This window comes from Sciurus vulgaris (assembly GCF_902686455.1).
Source record: "Sciurus vulgaris genome assembly, chromosome: 5".
Taxonomy (NCBI): Eukaryota; Metazoa; Chordata; class Mammalia; order Rodentia; family Sciuridae; genus Sciurus; species Sciurus vulgaris.
In genome coordinates, this window is record NC_136465.1 from 66382636 (window position 1) to 66396472 (window position 13837).

The 13837-nt window shown below is 41.8% G+C and overlaps 1 protein-coding gene across 1 annotated transcript in view; it reads right to left on the reverse strand.

The window, feature by feature from the left end:
- The window catches only part of LOC306661943 (sodium- and chloride-dependent GABA transporter 2-like), a 36443-nt gene that overhangs the window by 9151 nt on the left and 13455 nt on the right, over positions 1-13837 (reverse strand). The window contains 5 exon segments of the mRNA XM_079141300.1: positions 3215-3349; positions 4212-4344; positions 5176-5260; positions 9352-9492; positions 12061-12195. Coding sequence (XP_078997426.1) covers positions 3215-3349; positions 4212-4344; positions 5176-5260; positions 9352-9492; positions 12061-12195 — 629 coding nt within the window.

Below are 13837 nucleotides of genomic sequence, written 5' to 3' on the forward strand. Positions count from 1 at the left end.
TTCATGGTTGCTACTATTTTACAGAGCAACTCGCCTCTCAGTGATAATGAGAAGTTATTAATTTCAGGGTTCTATGCTAAATAAAACTAGTTCTGATCCATGATTTCAACCTTCTCCCTAGACAAACCCTTCATCAAAATTACTTAACACAGGAATTTAAAAGGTTCAACAGGGCTCTTTGGACACTCTACTTCCCTCCCCCTGCCCTCATCCATCTACCAAAGTTCAGAAGAATGAAAGTCAGGATGAGGAAAGAAACGTGCCACTTAAATGAAACATACATTGCATGGGAACCCCCAGGGGCCATTCAGTGTAAAAGGGAGGAGCCCTGGAGACCAGGAAAGGCAGCAACTCCCCCAATGCACAGCAAGCCTGGCAGAGAAAAGGCGGAAACAAGAGGAACACAGCATTGACTCTGCCTGGCTCCAGGCCCCCAGCCTCCGTGCTTGGCAGAGAGAAATGTCTTTGGTCTTTGTGTTGGCTAACAGGGATTTTGCACCTTTCTCAAGTGCCAGGCAAGTGCCAGTTGGAATTATCACACTTCCTGCAGAGTGCCAAATAGATTCAATTAGGGATCTGGCAGGGCATCCCACCCTGCAGGTGCTGGTCTGCTCACTGATGACAAAGGCCTGGCTTCAGCATGGGACCAGGACCAGGCTGCTCTTGAAACAGGTCCCCCCACCTACAGCCTCAAAGCACTTGGAAGACATATGCTCCCTGCACAGCCTTCAGTTGGCTGGGGTTAGAAGGATGGTATCCAAAGTGCAGATTAAAATAAGTCTTATTCCCTATAGTAACCCAGACACAGGCACATGGCCTTGTTAATTCTCAGAGTTGAAGGCTACCTGGCCCACTTTCATGTTGGCTGGAAGCTATTATACACCAAACACCGTACTTAGAACAGCCCTGACACATAATAGATGCTTAACACATTTTTGCTGAATGAGTGAGCTTGTGAGAAAAACAAAGATGAGCAGATAGGGTCCTTGCTTTCAAGAGGAGATCACCAAAGTATGTGGGATTTATCATTATTCAGACCTGATTCCAGTTGCAGGTGTGAAGATCAAAAATCCTTTAAGCCCTCTAGGCCTCAATTTCTTTATCTGTAAAATGGAGATACCTCATTGATCTGTTGTGAGGATTAGCTGAAATAATGCATGTAAACCTCTTACCAGTGCCAGGTTCATAGTAAGCCCTCACCACTTGTTAACTATAAATAGCTGAACAGGACAAAGCTATAAATACTGGACCCCTCTTTCCTTTTTCTCTTTCAGTCTACCTGAATATCTCCCTGCCTAGTTCCCCTTCCTCTTAACCCAGCCCTATCTGCAAGGAAAGCTGAGTTTTAGCCACTGGTTCACAGCTCTACTGCTCTAGAAACCACAATGCTTCCTCTTGCATGGCAAACCCACACCAGACTCTTCACGTGGTCTTCAAAGTCTTCCCTCAAATCTACTGCACCCACAACCTCCTGCTTGATACCTACTCTCCATCACAGCCCTTGGTTTCATATAAATCAAAAGGGCTTATGATTCAGGAAACAAAATACACCTTTGCATTGCCTGCTACTTTTGCCCTGGATTCACAGTTTATTCATTTATGCGATGAGGAGGCTGCATTAGATGATCTCTGAGGATCCTTTAACTTCAACCCCTCTGTCTCTATAGTTTGGCTCCACGACTGGATTGCAGCCTGCACAGAAATGAGGAAATAGCAGTCTGCATTTCTATAATGTGTAAGAAATGGAAGAAGCCAGAATACACCTGTAATCCTAGTGACTGGGGAGGTTGAAGCAGGATTGCAAGTTAAGGCCACAATTTAGTGACACACTGTTGAAAAAAAGACTGACGGAAGGAAGGAAGGAAGGAAGGAAGGAAGGAAGGAAGGAAGGAAGGAAGGAAGGAAGGAAGGAAGGAAGGAAGGAAGGAAGGAAGGAAGGAAGGATAAATGAAATGGAAGAGCAGAAGGATAAGGTCACATCCTACTGGAAGACCATTGAGAAATATCCAGAACCAAGATTACTCAATTCTGTGGGGAGAGTTCTGAGTAGGGCTGGTCATCTAGCTGCTTCTTAGAAACACAGCAGTTCCAGGAGAAGTCAAGAGGAAAGCCTCACAACTCTGTCAGGGGAGGCTAGGAGATTTGAGGGTGTTTTAGCTTGTGGATCACCCCAAATTCTCCCAAGGGGAGCTATTGCTTCTGGAGGAACCAAGTTCCTGGGGCTTGAGAAAGAACTCTGGAGCCCTTGTCTCTCACTCCCTCTCAGTGATTTCAGTGACTGTGCTGGTGCTGTACTATTTGAAAGGTCTGGAAGGCCATCGAATAGTCTTGTAAGCCTTGAGAGTCATCTGCCCTTGAGTCTCTTGGGAACCCTTGCACAGTCACAGGGAGCCTTGGACAATCAAGAGGAGCATCTCTGAATTATACATATACCCCACTCTGTGCTAAGGAGGCAGAGCAGAGGAGAGACATGGCACTGAACTGAGTAACACAATCTGGGAGGTTCTGGGGTGGAGCTTACCCATGCTCCCATTGGCTTTGCCAGCTTTCAAAATGGCTGCCAAGAGGAGAAAATAAAACACCTGTCAGGGACAGGGGCTTCTTACTTCAGGCCTTGCTTTACACATCCACCAATCTGCAAACAGCAGCACAGCCCCCTCCCTGTGAAGCCATAATGAAACTGGTTGTCTCTGGAGGAGTGTGGACAATGAAGGAAGAACAGGAGGGGAGGAAAAAAGACCCAGAGGTTCCAGACAACTCACAGGAAACTTAACACCAACTCAGCTGGTGTCAGGAGGGACTGAGGAACTGGGAAAGGGTCATGTGGGTGGAAGGCAGGCACTGGATGGTGATAGGCTGAGGGACAAGAAATAGAGAGGAAGTTTGGGAGAAGGAAATTGGGAGAGAAAATGCAAACATGAGAAAAATGCGTAGACATGAGGAAAGGGGCATAGCTCATGAGAAAGTTGTTCGGTGACTGACATATTTGAAGTACCTGAGAAATATAGCTAGGGCTTCAGGCCCCCTGGGTTCCCTGGAAGATGTGGACCAAGAAGGGGCAGTGTCAGATACCTGTAACCACAGACCACTGCTAACAGATGTTTTCAGAAGGAAGGGTGCACCCCACCATCTCCAGGGATGCCCTGGGGATGGGTCAGGAGCAGGGACTCCACCAAGAACAAAGCTTCCAGAGCCCCTATCTGTGGCTTCTTACCTGGGGATCCCACAGACGTGTGAGGTTGGGATACAGATAAAACTGAATTCCTTGGGCTGCCCCAGGCAGTGTCACCCCTCGAATTAACAGGACGACCAGCATGAGGTAAGGGAATGTGGCTGTGAAGTACACCACCTAGTCAAGGGCAGATGAGTGACAAGGAACTTGTAAGTTAAGAAGGAGGGGCCCCAAGACTCAGCAGCAGGACAGGAGGCAGGAGCTCCCACCCCACCAAAAAGGGCATAGGAGTTCCTCTCCTGCTCCCTCCTTCAACTGTGCAGCTGTTCAGTTCCATCTCCCTGAAGCCTAAGGCTGCTACCTCCCTCCCCGCCTCCTCCCTCCAGTTTAAGCATTTGCCCTCCCCAGCACATATTCAGTAAATAGTTGTCAAGTGACTGAATGAATTTAGGCATACTTCCAACAAGAGTGCTTGGAATTATGGCAAGGGTTGTCAGGTATGAAAAGATCTGTAACATGTGATCTCTTCCTCACAAGAGTTTACGAGCTTAGCACAACCAGGCAGCCAAATTAGGGAGGAAGCCTTGTTGAAACCTCCAGGGCAAGAGTCCAGCTCAGCATACCCTCTAGCACCTTGGATGCTGTAGGACGAAAAGACCACCAAATTCTTGAATTGGTTGAGAACATTTGGAGGTGAATATTCCCAATCAAATTTATTATCCACAGAACTGTTATATATGAAGCAAGAAGCCATGAACTGTGTTTAGTATGCACTGTGCTCACACACATGGAAAATTCCAAGATGAAACTCCTCTGGAGGTATATTTCCTGCCTTTGTTTCTCCTGTTTCATTTTCCAGAATTACATGGTATTGATTCCAGAAGAGACACAGAATCAAGGAAGGAAAGCACATAAAAACCTTTGCTGGGTCATTCCTTCCTGTCCCAGACTAGACCACAACAGAGGGCACTCTTGGGTGACAGTTCCCAGACTAGGGCACGGAGTCCCAGGATGGGGGAGGGAGCTATCTAACACAGACCTTGCCTGTGGACTTGACTCCCTTCCAGATGCAGAAGTAGCAGATGACCCATGCGAGCAGGAGACATAAAACCAACTCCCAGCGCAGGGCCCCCAGGTGCTGGATACCATCGGAGATCTTCAGGACCCGCCTCCTGAAGAGAGAAGGGTGAGTCTAGTTCCACTTCATATGTCAGCCTCAGATCTCTCTCTCTCTTTCTCTCTTTCTCTCTATCTCCCCCGCTTCCTTCTCTTTCCTTCCTTCTTTTCTTCCTTCACTCCTTCCTCCCCTCCTTTCTTTCCTCCTTTTTCTTTTTCTTTTTTTCAGGGGTTCATGGTGGAACCCAAGGCCTCACATATGCTAGTCAAGCACTTCACCACTGAGCTGCACCCCAGCCCTGATTCTCAGTTTTGTTCCTGTGGGTCTTGCAGAGCCCTGCCTCCAGGCTCTTGTCTAAAGGTCGGTCAACTCTTTTTACTAGGATCATGAGGCTCTCCTTTGCCTGGAGATGTAGCTAGATATAAAGGGTGGCAAATAGAAACTGTGCCTGTGGAAGTTTGCTCTGAGTACTAATTTAACACAAGGAAAGAGGTATGAGCATGCATTTTATCAACCAGGATTTTAGGCTGTTTGATATCAGGGATCACACCCGATGAATATCAACATTATGGGGAATGGGCTGGATACGAGGCAACACACAGCAGTCAAAGAGAGGAGGGTGGTTAGTAGAATGAACACATATGCATGTACCCTCTCTGACTGGAGGGAAGGGCCAGCACAGCCTGAGAAGAATTGCAGAATTCTTATTTCTGAAACCAGTTCTGCAATAACGACAAATACAGACCCCAAGACAGAAAAAGGCCATCTAGGTGACAGGACCAGGAAAGAAGAAACTCTTCCCCTGCTGTCCACTGATTACTGTACCCTCTACCCTTCTGTGGAATACACCTCCCATGTTCACATGGGGAAATGGCCTCCCACTTACTCCCAGAACTCGATGACAGGGGAGGTGGCATTCTCGGTGGTCACATTCAGGGATCCATTGGTCTTCTGGAACTCCACACAGTTCTCTACCCGTGGGTCCCAGGGAAGGAAGAAAGAGAAAGGTTGTCAGCCAACATTTGGCAAAACTAGAGAGAATGAGAAGGCATTTTAGGAGAATGAAAGTGAGGTATCTGGAAATAACTGAGTTACAGTTCTACAGAACTCCTCATCCTCAAAAACCCACCTCACCTTTCCCACACACATTTACTATTGGCTTATAAATGTTTGCATGGATATTCTCCATAAAGCATGATCAGAAAGCATTAGGAAAGATGCTCTGCATGCCAACTGCTTCAGAATATACACTCATTCCCAGGAAGTCATCCTGTGTAAAGTCACAGCCTTTGAGGAATGGTATGAATGCCTTCTAGAAAGTAATATAGCACAGAGGACAAGAGTTCAGGTACCAGGAGCTCAGAAAGCTCTGGCTTGCATCCTGATGCTCTGGGTATCTGCTGTGTGACCTTGTACAAGTGACAGCTCTATGCTCTAAGTGTCACTCCCCTGATCTCTAAAATGTAGACATTCATGTCCCTCTTGTAGGATTGATAGGGGGATTAAATGAAAATAAAAATCTAAAGTGCTCAATAAATTGTGGCTCTTTATTATTTGTATGTCACTTTGGAGTTTCACATAGAGAGTTGGCATTCTTTTTAATATTTTATCAGTATAATAATCCCAGGAAATATTAAGACAGATACTGTTTCCCCATTGTACATATGAATAAAATGAATCTTCTTAGAAATTGCCTGTGAGGATTCATAAATGATCAAATGTGGGCTGGAATCAAGGTAAACAAACTGTCTAGGTTCTACCTTTAAAATACCTAGACTCTGATCCTTCTTGTTATCTCCACTACCACCCGGTACAGGTCACCATCAATTTCAGAGCTCCTAGTTGGCTTCTACCTTCGTTTGCCTTATAAAATCTCCATACAGCAGCCAAGATGATTATGTTAAACCTCATCTCAAACCCTCCAATGGGTATCCCATCCCACTCAGAGAAAAAAAACAAACTCCTTCAGCAGACTTTAAGGCCCTCTTCCCTCTGTCCCTCAACATCTCTGACCTCATCTCCCACTTCCACTCCCCCTGTTTCAGTCACACTGGCCCCAGGTTCCTACCTGTATGTTTTGGGCACTGTGCACTGCAAAGCCTTTGTATTTACTGCCCCACTAACTAGAGTGGTTGTCCAATCTTAACAGCTTATTCCCTCTCCTCCTTCAAATTAAAGTGCAACCTCAGTAAGGCCTTTCCTGATTGCCCTATTTAAAATCCCTGACCCCTAAAATCCCAATCCCACTCCCTGTTTTATTTTTCTCCATAGCATTTCTTCTAACAGAATATATATATATATATATATATATATATATATATATATATTTCTATCATAATACATATGACTTACTTATTTTGTTCATGGTCTATCTCCCCCCACTAGAATGACAGTTCTAGGAAATACATTACCATATCCCCAGTGCTTAGAATAGAGCTGAAAGACTGATTGCCTGTGGAAGGCTCTCTCCACTACACCATATCATTCTCCTTGAAGAAAAGCATTATTTCAACAGGATGGCCTATGCCATTCAAGAGGCCAGGCTCTGGGTGAAACCAGACCCATTAAGAGAGGGGACAAAAAATATGTCTGAAAACAAAAGATCCAGGTATTCAGTTTGCCTCAGAATTATCTCAGAGACCCCAAAGATGGATAGGCTTACTAATGTTCTGAAACAAAAGCTCTTAGCCACCAAAATTTCACCAAATTTTTTTCAAGAGGCACTCTGCTGGAATCTGGATGAAATGGTTACTATCTGACAAGTTGGTTGTCAAGGGTGATTCAGTGTACAAAGACACACAAAAAAGAAAAGGAAATAGTAGAATGAAAAAGATTTTTAAACCTTGCTTTCAACAAATCTTTCTTGAAAGCTAGCCAGCTGTGCTAGACACAAAGGCTATAGAGATAGAGTATTTTCTGCCTTGCAATCTTGTGGACTAGTGGAAAAATCAAGCCACGAAACACAAAAAATGAGGTAAGTACCACAGTAGGGCCAGGGCTCAGTACACATACCACCAAATACATCTGAGAGGAGTCTAATGCAATCTTGGAGTGTCAGGGGAGGCACCCACAATTTGACTTCTCAATAGACAAATGATAGTAAAATAAAGGTGGTGGAAGAGATGGGCAAGGAACTGCCTAGAAAGGAAGTGTGAAGTATGAGAATGGTAATGGTGAGACTGGGGGTGTAACTCCATGGTAGAACACTTGCTTACCATGTGCAAGACCCTGGGTTCAATCCTCAGCACTGGTGCGGGGGGGAAGGCAGGGGCAAGATCATAAGTCAATGAAAAATACCATACTAAACCCTGCAAAATGTTTTTCCTTGGCAAGTAAAGAATTTAAACTCCAGTTCTCACTGAATAACTTATCTGCACAAGAAAGAATTGACTGTCTGTTATGGTTTGGACCTGGAATGTCCCCTAAAGGCTCATGTGTTGAAGTCTTGGTCCCCAGTGCAGCAATGTCAAAAAGAAGTGGGGCTTTTGGGGAGGTGATTGGATCATGAGGGCTCTGATCTCATCAGCGGGTTAATTCATTGAGGTATTCATAGCTGAATGGACTCTTGGGAGGTGATAGAAACTTTAGGAGGCTGGGCCTGGTTGGAGGAAGTAGGTTTCTGGGGGTATGCCCTGGGTGTCTATATCTTGTTCCTGCACCTTCCTCACCCTTTCTCTGCTTCCTGGCTACCAAGAGCTGAGCATTTTTCCTCTACCATGCCCTTCTCATTGATGTTCTGCTTCACCTCAGGACTGAAGCAACGGAACCAGCCAACCACAAACTGAAACCTCTGAAACCATGTGCCCAAAGTTTTAGGTTGTTTTTCTCAGGTATTCTGTCACAGTGATGAAAAGCTGACTAACAAAATGCCATTCCCATTTCAAAAGGAGAGGTCTCATGGACAAGTCCTGAAAAATATTTGGACAATCAAAGCATGGTGTGTGACAAGAAACCAAGCAGAGCAATGTCAACATGCTCCCCATCTGTGCTCTCCAAAAGGGTAGCACTAGTTCACATAGGTATTTAAATTAAAATTAAGTAAAAATTTAAAAATTCTATTCCTCAAATGTACTGGGCCCATTTTAGATGCTGGATAGACACATGTAATTTTGCTATTGTATTGAACAGTGTGGAGAATACTTTCATCCTCACAGACAATTCCTTTGGACATTCTTAACCTAGATTTTTGTTGTTGCTGTTATTTTTAATATATCAGATTCAGTGATTCTATTGGCATAGGTGGCTCACATTGTGTTGGAAGCACAGGAGTTAATTGCTAGTATAAATTTTATTGGTGACCTACAAAACAGCTCATTCCCTAGTTAAGCCCAAATAAATTATAAGTTTGAAGTAGTATCAAAAAGAAGACATGAAAAATAAATAAATTAACAAATAATAGACACATACATCAAAACTGTATTTCACATTGAAATAAATAAATGGCTAAATTATATTTTAAAGAAGTCAGTTCTATTTGCATAATACATTAATTGAATACATGAATTTATTTTTTAAAGCCTATGACATTTTTCTTGTGATGCTGGTAAATCTTATTTATTTATTTATTTATTTATTTATTTATATAGGCAGTGTTGGGACTACATTGCCTATACTAGGCAAGTGCTCTACCACTGAGCTACAACCTCAGCCCCATGTGCTTATTCTTTTTATTTTTTAATTTTTTATTTGTTCTTTTTAGTTACACATGAGAGTAGAATGTATTTTGACATATCATACATACATGGACTATAACTAACCATTCTTGTGGTTGTATGTGATATGGAGTTATACGGGTCATGTGTTCCATATATGAACATAGGAAAATTATGTCCGATTCATTCTACTGTCTTTCCCATTCCCATCCCCCCTCCCTTTCCTTCATTCCTAACGAATGAAGCCCTTGCATTACTTTTGATGTGAGTTTTCCATGATCTATTTGACTGAGTTCTGTGAGTCCTGAGTTAAGACTGAGGATTGGGTTGCCTGAGATATTGGGACAATCCCATCGTTGGTGGATGTGGAGAGCAGGAGAAAGAAGGGGACACTACAGTGGTGACCTTACCTGTATTCCATTCATGGTGGCAGCTTCCCCAGGGGAGGTCGGTGGTGAAGCTGCTGAAGAGGTAGAAGAGGGCCCAGGCCAGGACAATGATATAATAGATGTTAAGGAGGATGACAATCATCTGGGAGGCATAGCCAATACCTGGGAAATAGGATCTGCAGATTAGGATGGGGATGGTACCCAGATTCTTCACATACCACCCACCACTGTATAGGAAAGAGCTTGCACTCCACTGTCAGTCCCCTAAAGCAGAAAGTGATGCAGTGAAGACTCCAGGCCCAACTCTACCACTCCAGCCCCAAAATGAAATTTCTGGACTCCAACAGCCCTCCAGGGCAGACCAGGACTTTTCTCCTGTCTTCTGCTGCAGTAGGCATGCTTCCTATGCCCTTTCATTTCATCTTCCATCATTTTTGGGTTGTTTTTTTTTTTTTTTTTTCTTTTTTTTCCTGTTTTAAGGATTGAACCCAGAGCATTGAGCATGACAGACAAGGGCTCTATCACTGAGCTACATTCCCAGCCCTTTCTAATTTTATTTTGAGACAGGCTTTCAATAAGTTGCGCAGGCTAGCATCAAACTTGTGATCCTTTTGCCTCAATCTCTTGAGTCACTGAGATTACAGGCTTGTGCCACCATGTCTGGTCAATTTCATCACATTCTCAAAGTTCATGAAATTAGTTAGTTTTAAAATGTGTAAGACTAACTTCATGATACTAATAGTTATTGTTCCCCAGAATTATTCTGATGTTTCTGAAAAATAAAAGCACAAGTTAAATGCAGGAAAATACATTTTACATAAGGAGAAATACAAATAGTGAATGAATACTTTTAAAATATGTTCATTCTTTCTAATAATTGCAGGTGTATAAAATGAAACATTAATTCTACAGCTACAACCTTATTGCAAGTTTTTACAAAAGATGTTAACACGGTGGTTTCCATACTTGTCTGTATATTAGAATGACCTTGGAATATTTACAAAATTCCAAGCCCAGGATAGACCTCAGACCATTTAAATCACAACCTCTAGGATTGGGCACAGGCCACAGGATATGTCAAAGGTGCTCAACTGATCCCAGTTTGGGAACCACTGATAAAATTAAGGGTTGTTCAAGATATAGACAAAGATGTCTATTCACATCTAGTGACACTCTCGGTTAACATTTTCCTAGAACAATTTAATAAATCTTATCAAGAAATATCAACCTAAGGGCTGGGGTTGTATCTCAGTGATAGAGCACTTGCCTAGCACGTGTGAGGCACTGGGTTTGTTTCTTAGCACTGCATATAAATAAAGGTTTATCAACAACTAAAAAATTTTTTTAAAAACCCAGAAGCTTGATTTTTTAAAAAATAGAAAATAAAATGAACTGAAGAGAACATACGTTGTGCACATTCCATGTTAATAAATTATAAATTATATAGAAAGAGAAAGGAAATTTGAAATAAAGCCACAAAACTGAAAACAACCCAAATGCTTCTCAGCAAATGAATGGTTAAACAAACTGTGATACATCCATACCAAGGAATACCACTCAGCAATGAAAAGGAAAAACACTATGGATGCACAGAACAACCTACATGATCCAGGGTTTTAAAGGGCATCATGCTTAGTGACAAAGCCAGACACAAGATCACATACTGCATGAGCCCATTCACATGATGGTCTCAAAATTACCAAATTACAGAGAAAGAGAACAGAACAGGGGAAGCCAGAAGTTAGAGAATGGGTAAGTGTGGTCATAAGTGGGCAGCATAGAGACCACTGTGTTGATAGAACAGTGGATGTCTTGATGGTGGTTACATAAACCTACGTGTGTGATAAAATTACACAAACATACACAAAAGAAGGTGTGGAAAACTGCTGGAATCTGGATAAGGATAGTACCAATATCAATATCAATATCAATATCTGGATAGTACCAATGTCAGTGTCCAGATTTTGCTATTATTACATCAAGGGAAACTGAATGAAGGGTACACAAACCCCTTAGTACTATTTTTGTAACTTCCTGTGAATGTATAATCATTTCAAAATAAAAACTTAAAGAAAATCCTATACAGAGAGAAAAATAATAAAACACACCTTTTTTTTTTTTTTTGGTACCAAGGATTGAACCCAGGGGCACTTAACCACTGAGTCATATCCCCAGCCCTTTTTATTTTTCATTTTGAGGCAGGGTCTCACTAAGTTGCTAAGGCTGGCCTCAAAAACTTTTAATCCTCCTGCCTCAGCTTCTGAGCCACTGGAATTACATGTGTGCATCACCATACCCAGCACAAAACATCCTAAATTTTAAAGTTATTATGTCAAGATTATAGAACTATTACTTTAAGAATTTTTCTTATTTAAAATTCTTTTTAAATGTTTTTAATTAATTAAATGTCTTTTTTAATTAATTAATTTAATTAATTAAAAGAACAAAATCATGGCTATATTTTTAAAATATAATTATTGTTATATATTTAAAATACACATAGCTAAAATAACTGCACTCATTTAACCTAAAGCCTTTGCTGCATCTTATCCCAATTTTTTCCTCATCCTCTGATGGATCAGGTGACCAGTTCAGTGTTCAGTCCACAAAACAAAGGTCTAACATGTGTTTATCTTAATCCCAAAACTGTTGCTCTTTACTCAGTCATCCCAAATAAGGTTTATAACCAACTAGAGAAGATACTTGGGAATCAGGCACAGAGTCACTCACCCTCAAAGATGGGACAGATCTTCCTCCAGGCTGTGATACCTCCCTGGCTAGTGTACTGACCCAGTGCTGTCTCCAAGAGGAAGACAGGAATGCCACAGGTAAAGAGGAAGATGAGGTAGGGGATGAAGAAGGCACCTGTGGGAAGAAAACAGGCTATTCATTATCTGTCAATATCCTCTTCATGATCCACATATATGTCCTCCTCCTACCACCCCACATTGCCAGTCATAATCCTGGGGGTTAGGAGCATACACACTGCAGGAGACATCTGTCTAGATGTCCACAACCACCACAGGAATCAAGAATCACCAAGTTACTTAGGACCTGCCATGTCCAGGCCTTTTTCACTGTGTGCTTTCAATCTATATCTGTACTCTGCTAAACACCAATCACTCCCTAATGTAACTTGAGGCAATAATAAAGAGTTCACTGAATAACAAATAACCAGGAGTATTAGCACAGCCCACAGTCTATAATTCTTTTCAAAAAAATATTGTTCTTAAGGTCAGGTAGGGGCTTTAAGCAGGCTGAACTCAGATTCCTCTTTAGTAATCTTTCTGCTTCTGTTTTCATTACCACTGACTGAGACCAACTATGAATATCAGAAATGCTGTTTTTTGTTTTTTGTGTTTTTTTTTTTTTTTTTTTTTTCACTATGAACCTACATCTGCTGCCAAAATGAATAGGGAAGTTCACAGGAAAGAATACCAGAAAAGGGTGCACAGAGAAGGAAACCCAGATATCTTCACGGGGTCCTCTCAAGCCCTTAACTCAGTCCTGGTCAGAACATATGTGTGAAGACACTAACTGAGACAAGGGAAAGAACTATTCAAAAAGGTTAAAAGTGCCGGGCAAGGTGGTGCATGCCTGTAATCCCAGCAGTTCAGGAGGCTGAGGCAGGAGGATCTCGAGTTAAAAAATAGCTTCATCAACTTAGCAAGGCCCTAAGAAACTCAGTGATACTCCGTCTCTAAATAAAGTACAAAAAAGGGCTGGGGATATACCTCAGTGTTTAAGTGCCCCTGGGTTCAATTTTCGGTACCAAAAAAAAAAGTTAAAAGTAATGTTGCTGATATGGTACCTATTCTCCCCAGCCATGCTGAATAATCTCAAGAATCACCTGGTATTAATAGAGTATGCAGAAGACCATTTTCTCAGTCATGGGGAATAATTAGCCTTGGACTGAACAAAACTCTCAGACCTACCTAACAATCTTAAAAGCAAGATTCAAAAGGATCAAGAGGTTTCTCTGGTCTCAAAAGAATTCAGGAATATCTGTAGACTAGTTTTATGTTTAGCAACCAATAAAGCAAAAATTTCACCAGGCCTGGAATCCAGTTTCTTTGCTGCAGAGCAAAGAAGTAAGAAAACATTACTCATAACAAGTAGATAAATCAATTGATTATCTATAAGTAGATAAATTGATCAATTTAACCTGATCCATAATTTAAGCAGGTGTTAGAATTAGCAGATGATGGCATTTTAAAATTTATCATGCCAGATGTAGTAATGCACACCTGTAATCCCAGCAACTTGGAAGGCTGGGGCAGCAATTTAGTGAAGCTGAGTAACTTAGCAAGACCCTATCTCAAAACAAATATATAAAGGGCTAGGGATATAGCTTAAAGGCTAAGCATCCCTGGTTCAATCCACAGTACCAAATAAATAAATACATACATACATAAAACTTATAACTACTGCATATGTTTTTTAAAGTTAAAGAAATGAAAGATATTTTAAAAGACCCAAGTAAAACTACAACATATGAAATAAAAAG